We start from the raw sequence: 25,177 nt of genomic DNA on the forward strand, positions 1-25,177 counted from the left end.
AATCACTAGCTACCATTCTGTTCCTGAGGTGGGGAAACCCTCTGGTGGGCCTCTTTGGCATGGAACACAACTAAACACACAACCTAATCTGATCCAAAGGCAAAAGTCATCCGGGACATCCAACAGATTCATTCCTCTTAGACAACAGCCAGATGTTTCTATGTGTCTTCCTGCCGACTCCTCTCATTGTCAGGATACTGAGGAAGATCAGATAGGATGACCAACATGGTGGAAGGACGTAGGTAGGTTATGCATGCAACCCCAGGCACAGCTCTCTGAGTCTTGATGTTTTGCACAACACCTACAGTATGGACTCATGCAAGCAGTAAAAAAAGTTACTGTGGTAATAGTTATTTTCTATGATAGGTTACACTCACCCATGCAGTATCGGTGTCAATACCATCCATCTGTTGTAACTGAGTAGATATTTGAGCAGGGTTGCTGAAAGGGACTCATTTATGGTTTGTTTCTATCTTAATCAGGAACTGCAGGGTCAGCCTAGTAATGAGTTCATATTTGTCTTTTTAACATACTCTATATATGTAAGAAAAAAGCACTTTTTTTTTAGGCAGTTTAGAGGATACTGCTCAGGTCTAGGACTCAGGAGACCTAGGTTGTCTTCCTGGTTCTGCCACTGACTTGCTTGGTGACTAAGGACAAGGCACTTCACTGTGCCTCAGCTTGTGCTTGTCTTTCTGTAAAATTGGGATAATGACAGATACCTCTCCTTTGCAAAGTGCTTTGAGATCTGCTGATGAGAAATGACATCTAAGAGCAAGGTTGTATTATTATTTTGATCTTACTGTGTCCAGATGCCATGATGTCCAAACAATACATGGTTCTACCTGGATAACATTGGTAAAAGTGGCATCCACATAGATTATTGCCAGAGTTCAGACAGGACATGCACAACTCAGTCCTAGTTCCTGCTGCTATTGAAGTCCATGGCAAAATTTGCATGGCATTCAGTGAAGCAGGACTGGGTCTTATAGTTTTGTCTTGTTGCCCCTTTGGCCTGAGCAGATAGCCAATATTCAGGGTCTTGCAGGATTATTTCTCTTGGAGGAAAAAAGGATGATTTGAGTCAAGTATGTTAACAATAACTTTCATCATAGCCTGTAAAGGTGCGCATAGGAAAAGTTCCTCCAGTCATGCACTACACTCTCCCTTATATTTCATGGGATTCTCGATAAGGCACTGCATGTTGACACGGTCATTGATTAGAAATTTAGTGTTCAATAGTCTCAGTCTATTAGAACTTTCAAATGCTGCAGCAGAGCAGCTGCACCATTATAGCGCTTATTGAAGTCGCTATCTATGCCAACAAAAGAGCTTCTCCTGTTGGCGTAGGTATTCCACCTCCCCGAGAGGTGGTAGCTATGTTGATGTCAGAAGTCCTCCCGTCGACACAGCGCTGTCTACAGGGGAGGCTAGGTCAGTATACCTGCATTGCTCAGGGGTGTTGATTTTCCACACCCTTGAGCAACGTAGTTATACTGACATAAGTCTGTAGTGTAGTCCAAGCCACCAAAATACTTTGAAATTGAATGGAGGGAAGTATAGATCAGTGCACAATCAGTGAAAAGACCAAAAGGTAGCACAGTGTCCCCCTGAGTAGTTAAAGAACTACAAAATCTAAACAGGGAATATAACCTTAGGAAAAAAAATTTGTTAATACGAGCATAAACTTTAAATTATAGTGGACCTAGTGGTCCACTATAATATTACCCACTAGAGTCAGAGGGGGGTCTAGGAATTCTGTCCTCTTCAGTTGTATGTGTGATTTGATATGCATTAGTGTTAGTCAGATTTTGATTTTAACGTGAAATAAAATCCATATGCTGTATGTGGAAGCACAGTTCAATCTAATGTCTCACCATTGTGATTTGTGTTGTGGCAAGCCTCCTCATTTTAGTTTTTCCTTCTCTAAATAATTTCCCCCCTACGATTCCATTGGTGAGCTTTGGACCCTGAGATTCTGATTCTGTAGCCTGCAATAAGATCAGTATTTTGAACTCTGATTATTCACAAGCAACCTGTAATCCTCACATCCCACAAACATCACATTAGCTGTAAGATTAAAGGAGCTCAGTCTGTGCTTTAATCATATTCTATTCCTTCCCATAAACTAGCATTTCTCCCAATTCAAGCTTCTTCTCAAATTCTTTCTCGGCCATCCCAGAACATTAAAGATTTCGTGTTAACACATTTTTAAATGAAAATATGTTAGCAGCAGAATAAACTTGTGGAACACTGTGGGAGCAAGGATTTAAAAAAGCCATTGGAATAGGAAAAGTAGCCTCTGAACTGGAAAGTCTCCAGAGGAGGACAATGTGTAGGGCTCGATCCTGTTCGCTTTGAAATCCATGGCATCTTTGCCATTGGCTAGTAGGAGGTAAGATCAAGCTCATAACAATGAACTGGAAATCTGCAGGGAGGTTATCCCTTACCAGATGGATTTCCGACTTCATTATTGCACTGACATGGAACATAAAATAGATGTCATGAGAACAAACTAGGTTTTCACAAACAGCACATGAACTTTACTTCAAAGTCATAAAATGTACACAAGCTCTCCTCCCTGGTTACTAGAATCTTACATCCTGGAATTATTTTGACAATATTTGCATTGGTTTATAGCTCCATGTTTACTGATCTCCAAAACAATTAAAAATAAGTCACATTTAAAATAGACTAACTTTCTGATTGTTTTACCACCACCCATTAGTGGTTCCCAGGCTTCTTTTTGTGTGGAATCTCCTAGATCCTTCAGATGGCTGGTTGTAAAGACAAATCACCACCCCCCAACTCACACCATATCCTGATGCAGTTGTGGCCATCTCTCCTTTTTTGGTTCATTTTCTCACTTCCACCTGTTCTCTATTTCCTGATCTTTTCTATGCATTTTTCCTTCCCCACTTTTTCTCATTCTTATGTTTGACAACTTTTATATAGTGGTCTCTCTCCCATTAGCACCAATCACATACCTCTGTTCATCAGAAGGCTACACACTGCTTCTTCTAGCGTATGGAGTCTGATGGCACAATGAATTAGATGCTGGATAAGTGATGTAGCCATTCTCATCGCAGCATCATGCGGAGACATCAAGCACATCCATCCACCACCAAGATGCTAAAGAGGGCAGTCCATAACCAAATGGCATGATGTTTGTTCTTGAGCTCCACAGGGGCAGGACAGGGAGCTTAAGCAGTACCAACAGCAAAGATGTAAGTTAAAAACTACCTGCGACAACATATCCTGTTGTAATGAAGAAGGATCTTTTGGTTCATGTGGCGGTTCTAAGAGGTTCTAAGAGTTAATTCAGAGAAACTAGCAGACACAAGTCTAAGTAGTCCAACTACCAAAAATGAGTTATTGATCTAACCACAGGTTGCTGCTGATCCTTGGAAAGGGTTGTGTATGATGTACTGTCTGAGAGGCTCAACTATTTCAGAAAAGGGGCATCTTGACTTTAGCTGGTGTTTTTGGTGGGGCTTTAAGATGCAATCATGAAGTAAGCGATCTTGATAATTGACTGTGCAATAATGCAGCCAGAGTCCTGACTTCATGCCTAATAGCTTGGGGAGCAATGCCACTCAGTCTTCTGGTCCTGGCATGCTGGTGAAGATAGGTGGCATCCATTGAACTGAGTGAATTATAGTAAGCTCTTGCCCTGAGTGGCATGTGTCCAGGAGATCCAGAGGTAAATCATCAAGTGGGTAAGATATATATTTACTTGTATCAGTTTTCAATTTGCTGACATTCCATTGTACTAAATGTCCTCCTGGTGAGAATGTAAACTGTTTCTTTAAATCTATAACAGAAAGTCAGATGTGGGGGAGGGCATGCATGTGAAGGAGTGAGTTCTGGACCAAAGCTTTTCAGAAAAGCAGAGTACTTTTGGGATAATACTAGTTTCCATATTTTAATAAAGTTCATGGTCAGAAGAAAGCTACTCTTTAGTAATCTTGCCCATTGTTACCCCACCCCTGTTGTAGTGTTCTAGGAAAGATAAAATGAAGTACACCTCCTCAACAGCATTTTTCATTTTGTACATATTTGTGTGTCCCCCGCCCTTACAGTCTCCTTCTTGCTAAACTTAACAGCCCCAATATTTAGACTTCCATCTGAGTATTCCTGTGCTTCTAATTTTTTGGGTGGTGCCTCTTAGGTGCAGTACAGAACTCGCAGTCCAGAGGGAGATCCCTGTGAGAAAAGTGCCAGAGCACTTTTGGTACTTCTGGCACAGAAGTACTGGCATGCCCCCAAAAGTGCTACAACGATTTGAGCCCTGGCTTTAAGCCACCTTTGTGCCCTCCTAATCCTAGGCTGCTCCAGGGACCGGAAAGGCTCCCAGCATCACTTAGACAACTCTGAGGCCTAAGTCACAGCAGCCACCCCAGGCTGCCCTAGGAGATGCAGTGCTATTCAGAATCTCCACAGCCCTGCCAGCAGCACTCCCTCTCCCACCTGCAACCAGGTGCTGGCAGGTCACCTACACCAGAGTTTGCAAGAGGTGCTTGGAAGGCAGCCTAACAGTTGTCTACCTGCACCTAAGAAATCCTCCTCCAGTTGGAACTTTGGCTTTGAGAGCCTCTTTATGCCCATCTTTCCTCTGCTCTGCAACCCCTCCCCCCCATGGCACTCCAGCCCCTTAAAGCTGCTCCAGCCCCATTAAGTCAGGTTAAGGATCTCACCCCAGGTGAGAGCATATAGTTGAATTAAATGGAACTATTTTCTATCCCATTCTTTATATGCCTTCATATTTTGTTTGCTTCCGCCCACCCCCCCAACTTGAGGTGAGGTTTTAATTGATTTGTTCCCAATGACGCCCATGTCTTTCCCTCATTCAGTACGGTTCTTTAGAACCCAGTAACATGTAGGAATCGTTCAAATTATTTCTACTTGTCTGTATTACTTTGCATTTGTAGACACTGAATTCCACTGTGCTCTGTCACCAAGCTTTGTTAGGTTCCTTTGAAGTTGTTGGGGACGCATTTGGCATAACCCAGTAATTCGGGAGAATAGAAGGCCATGAGAGCCGATGAAGTTCTCTTGTTCTGAGCCATAGTGAACCAGCTCCTCCATTTTGAGTTTTACTCCTCTATGTTTGACCTCAGGTTGCCCTTGTTGGGAGGGGCTACTTCTACTCCTTCAGATTTTACCTTTGGGCAGGAAACTGAACTGTTACTAGGCAGACTTAGCCTTGGGTGGGAACAGTGTGAGTGACAGATCATGTTATAATGTGTATCAGTTTTGGTTCCAGTATAAATAGTTAGGTAAGCTGTTTGTTTTGCACGCTTGATCTGAGTCCTGTGTGGCTCCAGGTGTCTTATTTGAGCTCAAATAAAGTGTAGTTACTTCTCCATCCTGGTGTGTTTAATTGGTTGCGAAGCACACCGGGCAATGGACCCAACCGTTGCCACCCTCGGGCACTCTGTGCCTGCAACAAAGTTATCCAGTCTTCTCTGGTCTTGACTAAATAATTATGTCTCATTTGCAAATTTGTCACCTCACCATTAAGATATTTAATACATGTATTAAAAATTAGTCCTAGAACACACTTTTTTGGATGTCCACCTAAAGCATTTATAACTCCATAATTATTTTCAACCAATTTTCCTGGTCAAAAAGATTAGCACCTTTGTAAAAGAGACATTTGTCCTCTTCTCATTCTCTGATACAGCAAGATAATGGATTTTAATGAGAGAGAGAGAGAGAACATAAATTTTGTTAGCAACTACCAGCTGCCTCATTCCTAAAATTTCTTCAGAATCTTTGGTGAATGTCACCTGCGCTGGATGTCTTGGTACTTTATCATTGTGATCCTCCATTTCCTCTTCCAATACCTCAATCTTAGACAAGGCCCCATTTTTATTATCTGAATAGAGCTGGTATGGGGTGGATATCTTCCCAGCATCCTCCCTGCTTAAGACCAAAGCAAAGAAATAATTTAGCCTCTGCAATGTCCTTGTCATCTACAATTGCACCCTTCAGTCTCATCTAATCTAGCAGACCAACCAATTCTCTTGAAATATATATTTTTTAAAGCTTATTTAATGTATTTGGCTATTTGCTCTTGAAAATTTCCACCTATATTTCCTACTTCCAATTTTACATTTTTCCTGCCTTAGTTTATGTTCCTTCTTGTGCCAAGGCTAGATTTCCATTTCCTGAAGGTCACTTGTTTGGTTCATCACACTGTTTGTTTGGTCTTGCCTTTCTGCTTCCTTTTTGGTTTCAGGGTATGCATACCTTTCTGTGACACAATTATGGTACGCTTAAGTAGTTCCATGCTGAGGCCAAGGGTTTTAATTTAAAAAAAACAAAAAACAAAAACAAAACCATCTCTTTCCTCCAAACCTAGGGCATTTATTGGTTTATATTTTTACTTCAGTACAGTGCAGGTGTTAGTTGTCATGCTTCTCTTCCTGCCCCAAAAGGCTTTCACTGGGTCCTACTTTGTCTGTTTGGCTTTTTTCTTTTCTTTAATAGTAGCCCAGACACAAGACTCTGAAGTTTCAGTTGTGTTTGTCACAGTTGCATTTCACACAGACAGCAAATGCAACCTTAAGCAAAGGTCTTTGCAAGGCATTTAGGGGGAAAATGACAAGTTATTTAGTGCTGAACTATGCTTCACAAAGGTCAAGGACACTATCAGGATTCTAGAAAAAAGCTGGATGTGTTATCAAGCTGACATGCTCCAGGGAGTAAGTGGAAAACAAGAGAGAAAAGTCTTGGTTTAAAACCTAAAACCATCATGCGCTTAGTTTTTATCATCTCACAGCTATTTTAGGACAAACCACTTTAATCAGTTAAAAAACCTGGTGCCCAGCATTTAAACCTGGAGAGAGAAAACAAGTTGAGATAAACAGTGAGGTGGCAAAGTTTGCAGATGATACTAAACTACTCGAGATAGTTAAGACCAAAGCAGATTGTGAAGAACTTCAAAAAGATCTCACAAAACTAAGTAAGTGATTGGGCAACAAAATCACAAATGAAATTTAATGTGGATAAATGTAAAGTAATGCACATTGGAAAAAATAACCCCAACTGTACATACAATATGATGGGGGCTAATTTAGCTACAACGAGTCAGGAAAAAGATCTTGGCGTCATCGTGGATAGTTCTCTGAAGATGTCCACACAGTGCGCAGAGGCGGTCAAAAAAGCAAACAAGATGTTAGGAATCATTAAAAAGGGGATAGAGAATAAGACTGAGAATATAATATTGCCCTTATATAAATCCATGGTACGCCCACATCTCGAATACTGTGTACAGATGTGGTCTCCTCACCTCAAAAAAGATATTCTAGCACTAGAAAAGGTTCAGAAAAGGGCAATTACAATGATTAGAGGTTTGGAGAGGGTCCCATACGAGGAAAGATTAAAGGGGCTAGGCCTCTTCAGCTTGGAAAAGAGGAGACTAAGGGGGGATATGATAGAGGTATATAAAATCATGAGTGATGTAGAGAAAGTGGATAAGGAAAAGTTATTTACTTATTCCCATAATACAGAACTAGGAGTCACCAAATGAAATTAATAGGTAGCAGGTTAAAAACAAATAAAAGGAAGTTCTTTTTCACACAGCGCACAGTTAACTTGTGGAACTCCTTACCTGAGGAGGTTGTGAAGGCTGGGACTACAACAATGTTTAAAAGGGAACTGGATAAATTAATGGTGGCTAAGTCCATAAATGGCTATTAGCCAGGAAGGGTAAAGAATGGTGTCCCGAGCCTCTGTTCATCAGAGGATGGAGATGGATGGCAGGAGAGAGATCACTTGATCATTGCCTGTTAGCTTCACTCCCTCTGGGGCACCTGGCATTGGCCACTGTCGGCAGACAGATACCGGGCTAAATGGACCTTTGGTCTGACCCGGTATGGCCGTTCTTATGTTCTAAGTATTGAGAGAAAAATGCCAAAAGCTTAAGAGAAAGGGGTTGAGAAGGATGGGAGGATCTTTTCCTGTTCCCACTGAGGCCCATGAAAGCAGAGGGACCTGAAGTGGAAAGAGAGAATAAAGACTAGGATCTGAACACAAGCAAGGTGTTTCGATTTGGAGGCTGAGGACTGACAGCTTTACTAAGTGAGAAACTAAAGGATTGAGGCTCCAGAGCTGCAACCTACCAGATCACTATGCATGTACACTCACTGACTTCACTTGGGCTCTGCAAGGGTACAGGGTCTGCCTGCTTGTGACCTGCACAAGTCAGTGAAGGATGAGGGGCCATCTGCTCTGATACAGCTATAGGCTTGGGATCAGAGTTGCAGGAAGGAGGAAGAAACAAAGCCACGTTTTTGTACTATATCCTGTGTGGTCCAACAGCATGCATAAGGAAGGAAATGTTACATTCAAATTAGCTGTTTTACTGGGAATCCATGACAGGGAAACATCACAGATCATTTAAAACTACTCTGTGCCTTTTAATATATATACACATTTGTGAATATACCCAGCAACTGATCCTTGGAAGCCTGTGTAAAAGAGCTTCAAACTATCTTAACTATACAAAAAGAAATAAAAACATGCCTGCTAGGGCTGAAAAATCACTTCGGCAATAGATGACTTTTAACTTTATGTCAGAAATGTTTGGAAGGCATAATTTTAAAGTGTTAGAGAAATGTGTGATAACTGCTTGGGTGAAAGAGCAAATATTGTCCATGGTTAGATTTATATAATAGTCACAGCAAGTAGTGAGAGGCTGGCAGAGACAGCTGCCCATCAAGTGGGGGCAAAAGGGAGCACAGATCTAAGTTTCGAAAATCTGATAGATTCCATTGATTTTCACAGGAAATGTTTTACACACACACACACACACACACACACACACATCTCCCCCCACAAGCAGCTACATCTGTAGTGGAGGTGGGAGGAGAAGAAAAAAAAAACACAGCACACCACTGGCTTCCACTGCTAAACAGTACAGTCCAACCGCCTCTTCTTTTAGAGTTGCAGAGAAGATACCAGCCTTGGGGCCAGTTCTGATACCCTTAATCATAGAAGTAGCCCTACTGACTTCATCAGGCTCATGTGAAAAATCTTGCAGGATTGGGCCCCTCCTTAGCATGCACAGAACAAAGACCAAACAAACCAGTATGTGTGGGCGGGTGGAGGGGTGAGATATATCCCAACTAAACAGGATCTGAAAGTAGTGCCACTTAGAATTTTTTTGTGAGTGCTACAGGAGAAGAGAGGTGCCAATGAAGAAGGGAAGGGAAAGAACAGGCAAATATAGAGTAGGTGAGAAATACAAAATTTTGGTCATACTTGAGATATTCATGTTTCACATTAAAAATGAGGTTGTGAACCCATACTGTTGCAAAAAAAGCAAACGTGATTCTGGGATGCATTAACAGGTGTGTTGTAAACAAGACACGAGAAGTCATTCTTCCGCTTTACTCTGCGCTGGTTAGGCCTCAACTGGAGTATTGTGTCCAGTTCTGGGCACCGCATTTCAAGAAAGATGTGGAGAAATTGGAGAGGGTCCAGAGAAGAGCAACGAGAATGATTAAAGGTCTTGAGAACATGACCTATGAAGGAAGGCTGAAGGAATTGGGTTTGTTTAGTTTGGAAAAGAGAAGACTGAGAGGGGACATGATAGCAGTTTTCAGGTATCTAAAAGGGTGTCATCAGGAGGAGGGAGAAAACTTGTTCACCTTAGCCTCCAATGATAGAACAAGAAGCAATGGGCTTAAACTGCAGCAAGGGAGATTTAGGTTGGACATTAGGAAAAAGTTCCTAACTGTCAGGGTAGTTAAACACTGGAATAGATTGCCTAGGGAAGTTGTGGAATCTCCATCTCTGGAGATATTTAAGAGTAGGTTAGATAAATGTCTATCAGGGATGGTCTAGACAGTATTTGGTCCTGCCATGATGGCAGGGGACTGGACTCGATGACCTCTCGAGGTCCCTTCCAGTCCTAGAGTCTATGAGTCCCTAGCATCCAACTAGTTTGGTCATCTCTAATAGTGCTTTTGAAGAGCTTGATGTTAATTAATTAGTCTATTTAAACTGGGGACAAGCCAGCAGTCCTTATGGCCTCCTCCTGCAACCTACTAAGCAGGAATGGGAGTGGAGGGTACTTAGCACCTTACAGGATTGGGCCCTGTGCTACTGTATAGGAGATCAAACTACTCCATATTTCACTCCCACCAGGACTTAAATGGGGGCTCTCTTAGGACACATTAAAATCATAAGTCTACTTGTCCTGTCCAATTTGTAATTCGGATTTTCCATTTGATCTTCACCATAAACACCAAAGAGAAAATGACCTGACTGAACATATTTGGAACCTAATGTTGCATTAGTGTAACCAATACAAAACACTCCTATGACATACTATCAAAGAGTTAAAAAGGAATTGCACACCTCAACAGCCAAACACACAACTGCATCTTGGAAAAACAAAAATTAAATTACTATATTTCATATGCTGCACTTCTATAGCCCCTTCCACCCAATGATCAAACAGCACTTTATATTAATTAAGCCTCAACACCCATATGTATAAATTATTATCCCCTCATACAAATGGGGAAACAGAGGTACACAGCAGTTAAACAATAAGCCCAAGGTCACATACCAGGAGATCTGGAAAGAGAACTTTTGACTCCCAGTGATGTGCTTTAGCCACAAGACTATCCTTAAGTCTCCTTCCTGCTGATGGCTTCTGAACTAGCTTTAAAAGATCAGTGAGACACAGTGAGAGAAGGAGTGACAGATAGTTAGAGGCAATAAAAGTGATTAGAAACATGTGGGGGGGTGTCTAAACAGAGAAAGATTAAGACTAGAACTATTTTATTTTGCAAGAAGAGTAAAAGATGACAAAATTGAGGTACATAAAATAATAAATGGTCTGAACAAGGAGAAACCAGATGCCTTTAATAATAGGAGTAGAGGGCACCTGATTGAATTTAAAAGAAGGCATCAGCATTTAAATGAGTAAGAGTGTTAGTTTATCTATACATAAACTGTGCCTTTACATCTGTAGTATATTATTGAGGCAAATAGCTTAAGATTTTAAAATAATTTAAGGTTTATATGAATCTGCAGTTACACTAGCTGGAATAATAGAATAAATCAATTACTACCTAACTCTTACAGAACACTTTTCATCCGTAGAGCTCCAAATGCTTTACATTTTACAGATAGGAAAACTGGGGCACAGAGGGAAAGCAACTTGTCTAAGGTCATGAGCAGAACCAGGAATAGAATCCAGGTATCCCAAGTCCCAGTCCAGTGGGAGAGCTAGGGGATTACACAGCCCTTTCCCTCAGCTTTTCACAAGATACCTTCTTCCACATGGACCCCTATATTTGGTACAACCTCCCTGACATCATCCACAAGACCCTACAAGGTCCAACCAGTCTCATATTTCAGACAATACTGATCACAACTCAGATCAGGAAGAAGTTTTCCTCATTACTATCTTGGCTCATGACACTATAGTGTAAAATATGGTAGTGTAGAGAAAACCACATTGGAATCTTCTCTCACATGTGGCACAAGAATCCTTCCAAATGGAATAAAATCCCTCTCTGTGAACAAGTTATAACTACATTTCAACTCAAATGGAAGCTCTTCCTTAAACCACTCTGGTCATCTGGCACTTTGGGATAGGCAGCATATAGATACATACCAAGTGCTACTTTGCACTATGGAGAAATCCTCTCTAAACCTGGAGTTTTCTCCTGTAGCTACCAGCTCTTGCTGGAAGGCATCCAGCCTTATTTATGAATGCCTAATTGGATGATGAGCCTCACCTGCTCTGAGTACTCCAGGTTCAACAGATAACTCAGGCCCATATCCACAAAGGGATTTAGGTACTACTACTACTATACACAAAACACCCACTCAGCTACCACCTAACCCTGTAGTCACCTAAATTCACTAGGTGCATTTCCCCTGTAAAAATTCCCTAGGCATCTATGTTTCTGCCAGTGACCATACATACTGCTGCCTCAGGTAAGCATCTGAGCTCCTATTTCATACCTAAGCCCCAGCTCAATCTTTAAACTAGGTGAAGATAGGCATTGCCCTGCCTATCTCACCGCAGGTATGCTCAGAGTTTACCTAACTCCACCCAAAACAGGGGAGGAGGCTCAGGAACTCATCTGGGACATGGGAGATCCCAATTCAGTGCTTAATTTGTAATGAAAGAGGTGTTGGGGCTCAAGCAATTTTTTTACATTCAGAACTGATGCACCAAGCCTAGAGGTGCTCAGCTCTAGCAAGCCCTGGCCCAAGTTAAGCACTGTCCCAATTCACTACTCCCCTCTGCCTGATGAGAAGGGTCTCCCACCTCGTAAGTACCCTAGCCACTTGACTATACAAGAGTCTAATATGGAGCTCTCTCAATCTCTTCTGTTGAAGCTATTCATCTTGGCATTAACTAATTTAATACTAATTGGGCCAGCAAAAGAGCAAGAATGACTCTGTAGTCCAAGGGTTGAGATATTTATCTGAGAGATGGGAAATCCCTGTTCAAATCCCTCCTCCTCAGTGGGCAGAGAGAGAAACTGAAACAGGGTCTCTCACATCCTGGATGAGTATGTTAAAACCACTGAGCTAAAGACAAAGAGAGCACCCCTCTCCAGCCCCAGCTGTGTGTGGAGACAGGCATGCACATAAACTGCTTTTGCAATAATGGCTGAGGCACCTAATTCAAGGAGAGCATTGCCAGTTGTGGATAGTAAGCAGAGATAAGTGTTTCTTTTCAGTCTGGACTTAAGTACTTAGCTTGGTGACCGGGGTGGAACTTATGACTTACCCCTCTCATTGGTATCTCCCATCAGCTGTCTTAAGCAGCTCCATGCCTCTTGTGCTGGCTTTTGTGGATGCCATTTTCAGGCACCTGTCTCTCCCTATACCTTCATTTAGCCTTATGACCTCACTCCGGATCCTGTTTTTTTCCATTAGTTGTCCCCCGTATTTATTTGGTATCACAGACCTGTGGATCCTCCCCTTAGGCTGGGGGGAGGTCCTTTAGCAGTGGACGGCTTCGCTCGCCCACTTCCTGGATACCAACAGGGTTACTCTGCTGTACCCAACTGGCCTGAGTCTATCACTATATATATATATAAACACACATAGTATAGGGAGCTTAGGTGCCTAACACAGGGTTTGCGGATTCTAGTGATTTTAAAGGCACCTATAAGTTACACATTGCAACACCTAAGTCCCTTTTGACGTTTGGGTCTCAGCTGTTTTGTCTCACCTCCACAGAACTGAAAGAACTGCCCAGACACACATATTGCTTCTTTTCAATCCACACAAAAAAGAGCCACTAAACTCATTTTCCTTGCTTCCCAATTTGATTAGGTAACTTCCATCTTAGAACCTCTCAGCTGGCTCCTCATCTGCCATTGCATATTTACATTTTAACCACCCAGAAGGCTCTATGTAACTGTTCCCATCCTGATCCTGCTCCCTTGTCAAGCTTCAGGTTGCTCCCTGTCTCTTCTGCCCTGCCAATGTTCATAGCTTTGTTTACCCCTTTCTCAGCTTCTCTATGCCTTCTTCCACGTGGCCTCCTACGTTTGGTACAACTTTCCTGACATCATCCAGATTTAAATCACTCTTAAAAACCCTCTATGCCATGCTACTTATAGTGAATCAAGCTGCTATATATAAATTAGGCTTTGTCTGCCTTTTATTGTACCCCTTCCCTTTTCCTCTTTCCTCTGGTAAATTGTCTGTCTCCTTGTTAATCCAAGAGGTCCTTGGAACAGGGACCATCTGTCTTCACTGTTTGGAAAGTGCCTGGTATATAGTGGGCACATAGTGAGTTAAAGTATGTTTTGAGGCATTCAAGCTTGGTCACTGATAGAGGCAAAATGTCAGATTAGAGACGGATCATTGATCTATTCTGGTAGGACAATTTAAATAAACCTCTAGTTCAATTCATATGGAGAAATAAAGCTGCTCTGACTCTACAATATTGCTTTACCCTAATTTTGAGCTCCTCTAGTAAGCCCTAAAAGTCTTGGCCTCTGAGGATTATCAATATTTTCAACGTCTGCTACTCCTCCCTTCTCTCCCTCCCTGCCTCTGGCAACACTGGTTCCTGAGCAGCAGCAGTTATTATTATTAATTATTTGTTGTTTGCCAGCAGTATGCCCTGTTTCATGCACAACAATGAGAAGGCTTGGGCCCTTCCTCAAAAGAGTTTATAATTTAGTTTTACAAATAAACCAATTCTCACAGAGAGCATACCAGGTGATCAGCAGATCAAAGGGAAGTTCCGGCTGCCGAAGGTTTGGGAGGCTGGGGCAAGAGACTTTTTATTTATATTTCTTGATTAAATCTTTATTCATTTTTTACAGAGTAAGATGGAAATGAAAATAATACAGACAAATAGACCAAAGAAACATCAAATAATATAACCAAGTAATCAACAGTAATGTTGTTATATTGCAAGAAGGAAGACAGAAAGAGAAAAGTCTAGAAGAAAATAAAGATCCTATCAATGGGGCAGATTGCAAACCTCCTGCATTGGTGAGTACATGTTCACCCAAGCAGTCCTCTTTATTTTAGTGATAGCGCTGATCAGTATGTTGTGGTTTTTTTTACTGTGAAAAATGTAGACAAATGTTCCTGTTTTCATCAAATTCTCTTTGAAATTGTTTGGGTTGTTGCCTAAATGAAATTTAAAACCAAAGAATTTTGGGTTTGAGTTATGAAAAACTGTGGTTTTCAGTTTGATGAAAAGCCAAAACATTTATTTGAAAAATGGACATTTTTCATGAAAATTTGTTCTGTAAAAGAAGGTATTTTCCATTCACAAAATGGTTTGATAGATAACTTTGACCAGTTCTATTGAGTGAGACTGCTCAGGTGAGTAACTTCTCACCAATATAAGGGGTTCACCATGTGGCCCTGTATATTTATTTTGTGTAACACTTTTGTTGAGTAGCCTAGGTTTTACAGGCTTGCACAAATAAAAATATTTTAAGGCTGTAAACATCCCACAATGAGCTCACAATGCCACATCTTTTGGATTTCATGACAGAAGGCATTCTTTGAAACTTTATAAATAATTTTATTGATAGGAAGGAATTAGCTGTGGGACTTATACAGTGTTTCTTCACTGTGTCTGTCCATTTCTACATCACTTAAAACTGACTTACACATAAAACAGTTTGTAAAAGCAGCAAAGAATCCTGTGGCACCTTATAGACTAACAGACGTTTTGGAGCATGAGCTTTCGTGGGTGAATACCCACTTCTTCAGATGCATGTGGTGGAAATTTCCAGGGGCAGTATATATATGCTAGCAAGCACGCTAGAGATAACGAGGTCAGTTCAATCAGGGAGGATGAGGCCCTGTTCTAGCAGTTGAGGTGTGAAAACCAAGAGAGGAGAAACTGGTTCTGTAGTTGGCAAGCCATTCACAGTCTTTGTTCAATCCTGAGTGATGGTGTCAAATTTGCAGATGAACTGAAGCTCAGCAGTTTCTCTTTGAAGTCTGGTCCTGAAGTTTTTTTGCTGCAGGATGGCCACCTTAAGGTCTGCAATAGTGTGGCCAGGGAGGTTGAAGTGCTCTCCTACAGGTTTTTGTATATTGCCATTCCTAATATCTGATTTGTGTCCATTTATCCTTTTCCGTAGAGACTGTCCAGTTTGGCCAATGTACATAGCAGAGGGGCATTGCTGGCATATGATGGCGTATATTACATTGGTGGATGTGCAGGTGAATGAACCAGTGATGGTGTGGCTGATCTGGTTAGGTCCTGTGATGGTGTCGCTGGTGTAGATATGTGGGCAGAGTTGGCATCGAGGTTTGTTGCATGGATTGGTTCCTGAGCTAGAGTTATTATGGTGCGGTGTGCAGTTACTGGTGAGAATATGTTTCAGGTTGGCAGGTTGTCTGAGGGCAAGGACTGGCCTGCCACCCAAGGCCTGTGAAAGTGTGGGATCATTGTCCAGGATGGGTTGTAGATCCTTGATGATGCGTTGGAGGGGTTTTAGCTGGGGGCTGTATGTGATGGCCAGTGGAGTCCTGTTGGTTTCTTTCTTGGGTTTGTCTTGCAGTAGGAGGCTTCTGGGTACACGTCTGGCTCTGTTGATCTGTTTCCTTATTTCCTCGTGCGCGTATTGTAGTTTTGAGAATGCTTGGTGGAGATTTTGTAGGTGTTGGTCTCTGTCTGAGGGGTTAGAGCAGATGCGGTTGTACCTCAGTGCTTGGCTGTAGACAATGGATCTTGTGATGTGTCCGGGATGGAAGCTGGAGGCATGAAGGTAGGCAAAGCGATCGGTAGGTTTTCGATATAGGGTGGTGTTAATGTGACCATCACTTATTTGCACCGTGGTGTCAAGAAAGTGGACCTCCCATGTAGATTGGTCCAGGCTGAGGTCGATGGTGGGGTGGAAGCTGTTGAAATCGTGGTGGAATTTTTCCAGAGTCTCCTTCCCATGGGTCCAGATGATGAAGATGTCATCAATGTAGCGTAGGTAGAGAAGGGGCGTGAGTGGACGAGAGCTGAGGAAGCGTTGTTCCAGGTCGGCCATAAAGATATTGGCATATTGTGGGGCCATGCGGGTGCCCATAGCAGTGCCACTGATCTGGAGATATATATTGTCATCAAATTTGAAATAGTTGTGTGTAAGTATAAAGGCACAGAGCTCAGCAGCCAGTTGTGCTGTGGCATCGTCAGGGATAGTGTTCCTGACAGCTTGTATTCCATCTGTGTGTGGGATGTTTGTGTAGAGAGCCTCTACATCCATGGTGTCTAGGATGGTGTTTTCTGGGAGGTGACCAATGCATTATAGTTTCCTCAGGAAATCAGTGGTGTCACGGAGATAGCTGGGAGTGCTGGTGGCATAGGGTCTGAATAGAGAGTCCATATATCCAGACAGTCCTTCAGTGAGAGTGCCAATGCCCGAGATGATGGGGCGTCCAGGATTTCCGGGTTTGTGGATCTTGGGTAGTAGATAGAATAACCCTGGTCGGGGCTCTAGGGGTATGTTGATTTCTTCTGGTGTTAGTGTGGGGAGTGTCCTGAGTAGATGCTGTAGTTTCTTAGTGTATTCCTCAGTGGGATCTGAGGGAAGTGGCCTGTAGAATTTGGTATTGGAGAGTTGTCTGGCGGCCTCCTTTTGGTAGTCAGACCTGTTCATGATGACAACGGCACCTCCTTTATCAGCCTCTTTGATGATAATGTCAGGGTGGTTTCTGAGGCTGTGGATGGCATTGCGTTCTGCACGACTTAGGTTGTGAGGCAAGCGATGTTGTTGTTCCACGATTTCTGCCTGTGCACGCCGGCGGAAGCATTCAATGTATAGGTCCAGATTGTCATTTCGACCCTCAGGAGGAGTCCATGTGGAGTTCTTCTTCTTGTGCTGTTGGTGGGAGGGCACCTGTGTTTCAGTGCACTGTTCAGTGTTGTCCTGGAAGTATTCTTTGAGTCGGAGACGGCGAAAGTAGGCTTCCAGATCGCCACAGAACTGCATCATGTTGGTGGGGGTGGCAGGGCAGAAAGAGAGTCCCCGAGATAGGACAGACTTTTCTTCTGGGCTGAGTGTGTAGTTGGATAGATTGACGATATTGCTGGGTGGGTTAGGGGTACCACGGTTGTGGCCGCATGTGGCAGGTAGGAGTTTAGACAGCTTACAGTCCTTTTTCCTTTGTAGAGAGGTGAAGTGAGTAATGTAGATCTCCTGTCTTATTCTAGTGAAGTCCGTTTGTATAGAAGTTTGGTTATTAATGAGAGTCTCCAGGTTGGAGAGCTCTTTTTTGATGTTTTCCTGTTTGCTGTATAGGATGCTGATCAGGTGTTTCCTCAGTTTTTTTGATAGAGTATGGCATAATCTCTCACTGTGGTCTGTGTAGTATGTAGATAGCAGTGGATTTTTTACCTTTAGTCCATTTGGTATGATGTCCATCCGTTTGCATTTGGAAAGGAAGATGATATCTGTCTGTATTTGTGCAAGTTTCTTCATGAGGTTGATGGATTTCCACTCCATACGGCTAAATGCAGTGCCTTGCATGGTGTCAAGTATCAGAGGGGTAGCCGTGTTAGTCTGGATCTGTAAAAGCAGCAAAGAATCCTGTGGCACCTTATAGACTAACAGACGTTTTGGAGCATGAGCTTTTGTGGGTGAATACCCACTTCTTCAGATGCATGTGGTGGAAATTTCCAGGGGCAGTATATATATGCTAGCAAGCAAGCTAGAGATAACGAGGTCAGTTCAATCAGGGAGGATGAGGCCCTGTTCTACCTATGCCTACCTTCATGCCTCCAACTTCCATCCCGGACACATCACAAGATCCATTGTCTACAGCCAAGCACTGAGGTACAACCGCATCTGCTCTAACCCCTCAGACAGAGACCAACACCTACAAAATCTCCACCAAGCATTCTCAAAACTACAATACGCGCACGAGGAAATAAGGAAACAGATCAACAGAGCCAGACGTGTACCCAGAAGCCTCCTACTGCAAGACAAACCCAAGAAAGAAACCAACAGGACTCCACTGGCCATCACATACAGCCCCCAGCTAAAACCCCTCCAACGCATCATCAAGGATCTACAACCCATCCTGGACAATGATCCCACACTTTCACAGGCCTTGGGTGGCAGGCCAGTCCTTGCCCTCAGACAACCTGCCAACCTGAAACATATTCTCACCAGTAACTGCACACCGCACCATAATAACTCTAGCTCAGGAACCAATCCATGCAACAAACCTCGATGCCAACTCTGCCCACATATCTACACCAGCGACACCATCACAGGACCTAACCAGATCAGCCACACCATCACTGGTTCATTCACCTGCACATCCACCAATGTAATATACGCCATCATATGCCAGCAATGCCCCTCTGCTATGTACATTGGCCAAACTGGACAGTCTCTACGGAAAAGGATAAATGGACACAAATCAGACATTAGGAATGGCAATATACAAAAACCTGTAGGGGAGCACTTTAACCTCCCTGGCCACACTATTGCAGACCTTAAGATGGCCATCCTGCAGCAAAAAAACTTCAGGACCAGACTTCAAAGAGAAACTGCTGAGCTTCAGTTCATCTGCAAATTTGACACCATCAGCTCAGGATTGAACAAAGACTGTGAATGGCTTGCCAACTACAGAACCAGTTTCTCCTCTCTTGGTTTTCACACCTCAACTGCTAGAACAGGGCCTCATCCTCCCTGACTGAACTGACCTCGTTATCTCTAGCGTGCTTGCTAGCATATATATACTGCCCCTGGAAATTTCCACCACATGCATCTGAAGAAGTGGGTATTCACCCACGAAAGCTCATGCTCCAAAACGTCTGTTAGTCTATAAGGTGCCACAGGATTCTTTGCTGCTTTTACAGATCCAGACTAACACGGCTACCCCTCTGATATAAAACAGTTTGGCCCAGATCTTTGGAATATTAGGCACTTCACTCCCATTGATATTAATAAGAGTTAAACATCCAAATACCTTTGAGAATATGGGATTACTTTTGTCAGTAGTAACTCCCCAATTTTCAAATAGGTTATCTAGGACAGAGCAACCTAACAACTGTTGGAGAACTCAAGTGATACCTTGAGGGCCTGATCCAAAGTCTACTGAAATCCATATTCTCAGAGGTTTGAGACTCATAGACTGAAAGAGCCACTTGATTGTCACAATTCTGGATATAAGCGAGAATCCCCTTCCCCATCGCATGGAGGTGATCAGGCATTGCAATTTTAATTTAGTTTTTAAAGGCCCCTATCCAGAAGGTGTATTAATTCCCATTCAAGTTTGTTCAGGATAGTGGGGAGGAAAGACCAAGAGGCATAGAAGAATGTCAGCATTTTGAGAGTTTTCTCCTTCATAACAGACTTGAACTGCATATGCATCACCTATCTACAGAGCTGCATTTCCAATAACGTGCTAACCACCTCTAGCTCCAAACTTTTGCTGTCAACTGGAATATTCAAATGAACAGTATTCAGAAAAAGGATATTAGGATATTATTCTGCATTGGCTCACAGCAACTGAACAGGCATCAAAAGCAAATTTGGGTCAATCTGATATGGAGTGTTAATTGATTTTTGAATCAAAAGCATGATTAAAATATTACAAAACCTAAACATGTTAGTATGTTTGTTAGTGTTGTATTAGCATACATCATATGTGCAAAACTGGCTTATGACATTCATAAGCTTGCCTTTTAATTTTAAGGTATCAGTTTAAAAAAGGAACCAGTTACAGCTTTCTCTCTCTCTCTCTCTCTCTATATATATATACACACTCATATCACCAGAGAAGTAGAGCAATGAATGTTGCTATAAATTGCACAAACAGTAAAGCAGATAAAATTAAAATAAAATGAAGATGTGCATTTTATCTGCTTTTCTTCCAAATGGTAAAAGTGAGATTATATTCTACAGAAAGTAGGACAATATATCATTTAATATAGTAAGGCAAATTAATTCTTGGTGCAACAGCATAGAAGTCAATGGAATTATCTCAGAGCTTAGTTTCACGCAATTGTAAAGATGACAAAATAAAATGCAGACCAACAGAAAAGATTTATTAAATTAAGAATTGTGTTTTTTGAAAACAACACTCCCCTCCCTCCTTAAATTTGTTTCCTGGAAGGAGATCCAACTTGGCTATACTCCAACTGTGCACCAGGGATCCAAAATAAGGCATCTTTGCAAATAGTCACTTCTGATTGGCATCTGGGAGCAGAGCAGTTGCACACATTGCAAGTGAGGCAGTGTTGTTTACTGGATTGAGCGTGAAACTGGGACCTAGGACTTCGTTCGTTTTAAAAACTAGCTCTGCCACTGTATGCAGTGTTGTTGTAACTGTCAGTCCCAGAATATTAAGAAATACCACATGGGGGAGGCAATATCTTTTATGAATTTATTGAACCAACTTCTGTTGGTGAGAGACACAAGCTTTCAAGCTCTACAGAGCTCTCCCTCAAAGTGGTTACAGGCAAGCCACATACATTCCATGGGCCTGATTCTGTTCTTTCTTACAACAGTTTTATAATTATCCATTGACTTCAGATAAATTACTCTTGATTTACATGGCATAAAGCCTTCTGTATATGTTTTCTGACCTTACAGAAGTGTTAATCACTAATTATCAATACCTTGAAGATGTAAAATGCTCCATAAGTGCTAAGTATGATTATTAAGGAAGTTTTAGATTAACTGATCGTTAGCTTCATGAAATTAGAAACTTTCCATTATATTTTGGTGATGTCATGTATCTACTAACATACAATAGTGACAAAAAATTAACAGTGAAGACATTAGGCAAAACCCAAATGCATGTATTTTGCAGTATCATGACATTTTCTAAAGCAGTAAGGATGGAAATGGACAAAAACATCACTCCTGTCCATTTGAGCTCATTTGAAATGCTGTCTGAGAGTGTGAGTGGCAGCTATGATATTCTTGTAATTGTGAAAGATTCTGATTTTAAATCATGAACCCAGATGTGTTATGATCGCTGTGTATTTCCCTTCACATTACATTTTCTGCATACATAAACTCATCCTAATCCTATCAATGAGAATGTGTATGCGGGTTATTTGCATGTTGCAGTTCCTCTGTGAATGAAATGAGCAAGCATTTTTGTACCCAATAAAGTCATTTAATTTTTCATTTCTGCATGAGTAAGATTTTTAATGAATGGAAGTCTTGATCTTGCAAAATAATTTATTCCCCATTTCCTCCACCCTAAAACACAAGGTTTCATCCGGTGAAATCTAAGTGTTACTTCTGAGAAAACAACAATAGAAACAAAACTAGACCGGAACAATTAGTTCATTTTAAAAACAAACAAAACATCCCAATTTTTGAATCATGCTGATACAAAAAACTGGAACAGAAAATAAAAAAAGTCTTGATAGCAAAAGTAGTCCTAAAGTTTCAAATGTTTATAGCAGAACACAGTAATTTGTCTTTTCAAAAAGTACTTACAAAAATCCACTAAGAACCACTACTAAACTTTTACTTCTAATTTGGCCCATTCAAAACTGAATGTCAAATCAGAGAGGATTGAGCACTGAGTGGACATCTAAATCTGATTTAAATCGAGGTAACTGCTAGAGTCAATGGTTACACCATCTTAAATTGGCAAGAGATTAGAATCTGTCCCATTAATCCCAGCTCTATCGTTTACATGCTAAGGGGCCTCTGGCAAATCACTGAACTAATTTGTATCTCAGTTTCTTCACCTGTAAAATAGTGATAATTCTTGCTTACATTACATGGAGGTTGTGAGATTTAGTTAATGTTTGTAAGGTTTTTGAGTATGCAAACTGATAAAGGTACTGTTATTTTCATCACCTAACCTTACTTAATACTCAGCTCTTTACTCACTTTAATATTTCAATATTTTTCCCTTACTAACCACGAACTAAAACATGGGATCCTTATTTATTTTTAGACTTCAGTGGGAGTTTTACCTGAGTAAAGATTAAGTAACACTAAGAAATTTAGGATTTGGGACTGACATTTCTTGGAACAAAGATATTTAATTCATAGGTATTAAATCACTTTTCCCTTCTCTTAAAATCAATGCCTAACAGAGGTTCTCAAACTGGGGGTCATGACTCCTCAGGGGGTTACAAGATTATTACATGGAGGGGTTGTAAGCTAGCTGCCTCCACCCACAAACTCCACTTCACCTTCAGCATTTATAATAGTGTTAAATATAAAAAAGTGTTTTAAATTGGGGGGGAGGGGTGACACTCATAGGTTTGCTGTGTGAAAGGGATCACCAATACAAAAGTTTGAGAATCACTGGCCTAGAATTAGTTCCATTCTAATCAGCGTTACAGCTTATGTGTACGTTATCTCACTCATAAGTGCCCAAATGACAAAAAAGTAATGTGACTGGAGTCACTGCATCATTACTGTAATAAAAGTACACTAAGCTGATATTGCAGATGCAGCTGATGTTATTCAAACACAGAGACTTAAAAGAACTGTAAAGATGCTAACAATCTTACAGCTATAAGAGAGACCTCTAGTGTATGTTAGAACATTTCCCTGTTATGCTTCAGGCGTAATTAATAGCACCAAAATCACTGCAGTCATTTTGAATACGTGGTATTAAATTTCACTAAGTGTCTCTCTGAGTGAACTAGTTAAAAATGTCCTTAAATATGTGGTTTAACCTAATTAGTATAAATTGAAGATTCATTTTTATGAATCACAAACTTTTCTACATTTGGAAAACTTCTACACTGTTTGATCACCTTCACTGATATCACACTGTGCAATTACCAAAAATCCAGCAGCGTTATCACTATAATAACTGCTAATCGTTTACATTCAAGTAGCAGTTGTAATCAAGATTGCATGCTGGCTAAAACTATCTAGTGAACTAATAGCACCATCTCACATCATAACAAAATATAAACAGATTTCCCTTCAACTATGAATCAAGAATAGCATATATAAAATATTAACTTAAAAATAGCTGAAATAGCTTTGCAACTTGTTTAATAAAAAGGGGTACATAAAATGTTTAGTTTTAAACTATATACTCTAATCGCAGTTTACTGGTGAAAGGGGACTATTTAAAGAAAACTCATTTGTCTTTTCACACATTCAGAGATGTTTTGGGTATATCTGGGTTTTTTTTCCCTCCTTTTCCTCTTTTGCTTAAAAACATGAGGTCTCTTCAAAAGTCTACTGCTGAGAAGGTAAAAGCATTTTGCTCGTTTTTAATTTGCTAAAACAATTCAAGCATGCTTGGTACCCAGAGGGTATTCTCAAATAAACTTGTATCTAGCTGCCAGCTTAGCTGATTGAAAACAGAAGGGGAACATTTCTTAAAGAACGAGTATGTTAAACCGTCCCCTCTCTACCGCGAAGGGGGAAGGGAAGCACACACACTCACAAGATTTATTTGACTGTGGTTACTTTGCAGTATCCAGCAGACTAAGCGCGCTGCGAGTGCAGCAGGATTTTACACCCCCGAGACAAGCCAGGCCGCCAAAGCCCCAGGGATACCGGACAGTTCCTGGGCGCTGCTGCCCCCCAACCTCTGCAAGCAGCAGCCGCCCCCCACTGCAATTCGCGGTAACTCAGCAGGTTGCCTCCGCCCCAGCCGCTCGGAGCTGTCGGAAGCGGCTTTGGCAGGACAATGGCTACGTGCTCGCCAGGCGCCCAGACACAGGGACCCGGGGCACGTGCCGCAGAGCGGCATCAGCTGCTCGGCGAGAGCTCAGCCTTGTGCTGGCCCGCGGCAGCGCCGAGCGGGGCTTTCCGGGCACCAGCAGGTTTCTCCCCACAAGCAAAGCACCGCGCGCCGCTGCCCCCGGGGCACCCCCCACAGTGGCGGCAAGGGAGCGCAGGCCCGCGAGGAGCCCGGCCCCGACCATTACCTGCCGCTCCCTGCAGCCCCGCGCCGCCCAGGGGGACAAGGGGGCCCGCGCTGCGTGTGCAGGGAGCGGCGGGGGGTCCCCGCGCGGGCAGGGGAAGCGAGCTGCTGCACCGCCCGCACAATGGCGCCGCGCCCGCCAGCACGGGCAGCCGCGGAACAATGCGAGCCCGGCCGGGCCCGTCTGGCCCCGGGCCGCGCTCCGGGGAGCCGCTTCCCCACCCCCCCGCGGACACACACGCACCCCGGGAGCCGGTTCGGCAATGCGCAAAGGCTGCAGGAAGCCGGGGCTGCAGCAACCGCGGCGAGCTCGCAGGCAGGGCTGGGCGGGGGACGCAGAGGGAAAACCCCGCCGCACCTCCCTCCCCCGCCGCCCAGTCCGTTCCTGCACGCTCACAACGGAGCTCGCATCCCCCTGGCCCAGAGAACTGGAGGTGGGAGATTTGCCAGCCCCGTGTCTCTCTCCCTCTCTGTGGCTATAGGAGGGTGCAGCGCTCTCCCATTGCCTGGCACATGCGTAAAAGCGAGTTGCGCCCAGAGTCCCAGCCATACCCTCCTTAGCAAATAATAACAATCCCAAACAGTCAGATCTTACCTGAAACATTGAAGCCACAAAGTCTCTCTCTCTCGCTCTTCTCTCCTCAAGTCCTTTTCCCCCTTTTTCCTCCCCACTTCCGATATTTCTCTCTCCCAGCAGCGATCTGCTCTCCTCGCTACACCAGAGAGAAATGCAATAGCTTGGCTAAGGTAGACAGAACAAAATACAGAGAATAGTTGCTCCAGGGCTTTAAAACCCCTCAAGGCAAGGATCAGGATACAATTAGCTCATGTCTCT

At 42.6% G+C, this 25,177-nt stretch overlaps 1 protein-coding gene across 1 annotated transcript in view; it reads right to left on the minus strand.

Moving 5' to 3' along the window:
* KCTD1 (potassium channel tetramerization domain containing 1) overlaps positions 1 to 24,967 on the minus strand; it is a 147,044-nt gene extending 122,077 nt beyond the window's left edge. The window contains exon 1 of the mRNA XM_050941955.1: positions 24,938 to 24,967. Coding sequence (XP_050797912.1) covers positions 24,938 to 24,946 — 9 coding nt within the window. The 5' untranslated portion in view covers positions 24,947 to 24,967. The remainder of the gene's footprint in view (positions 1 to 24,937) is intronic.
* Between the last annotated feature and the right edge of the window lie 210 nt (positions 24,968 to 25,177).

Source organism: Gopherus flavomarginatus, chromosome 2, assembly GCF_025201925.1.
Source record: "Gopherus flavomarginatus isolate rGopFla2 chromosome 2, rGopFla2.mat.asm, whole genome shotgun sequence".
In the NCBI taxonomy this organism is placed as follows: domain Eukaryota; kingdom Metazoa; phylum Chordata; order Testudines; family Testudinidae; genus Gopherus; species Gopherus flavomarginatus.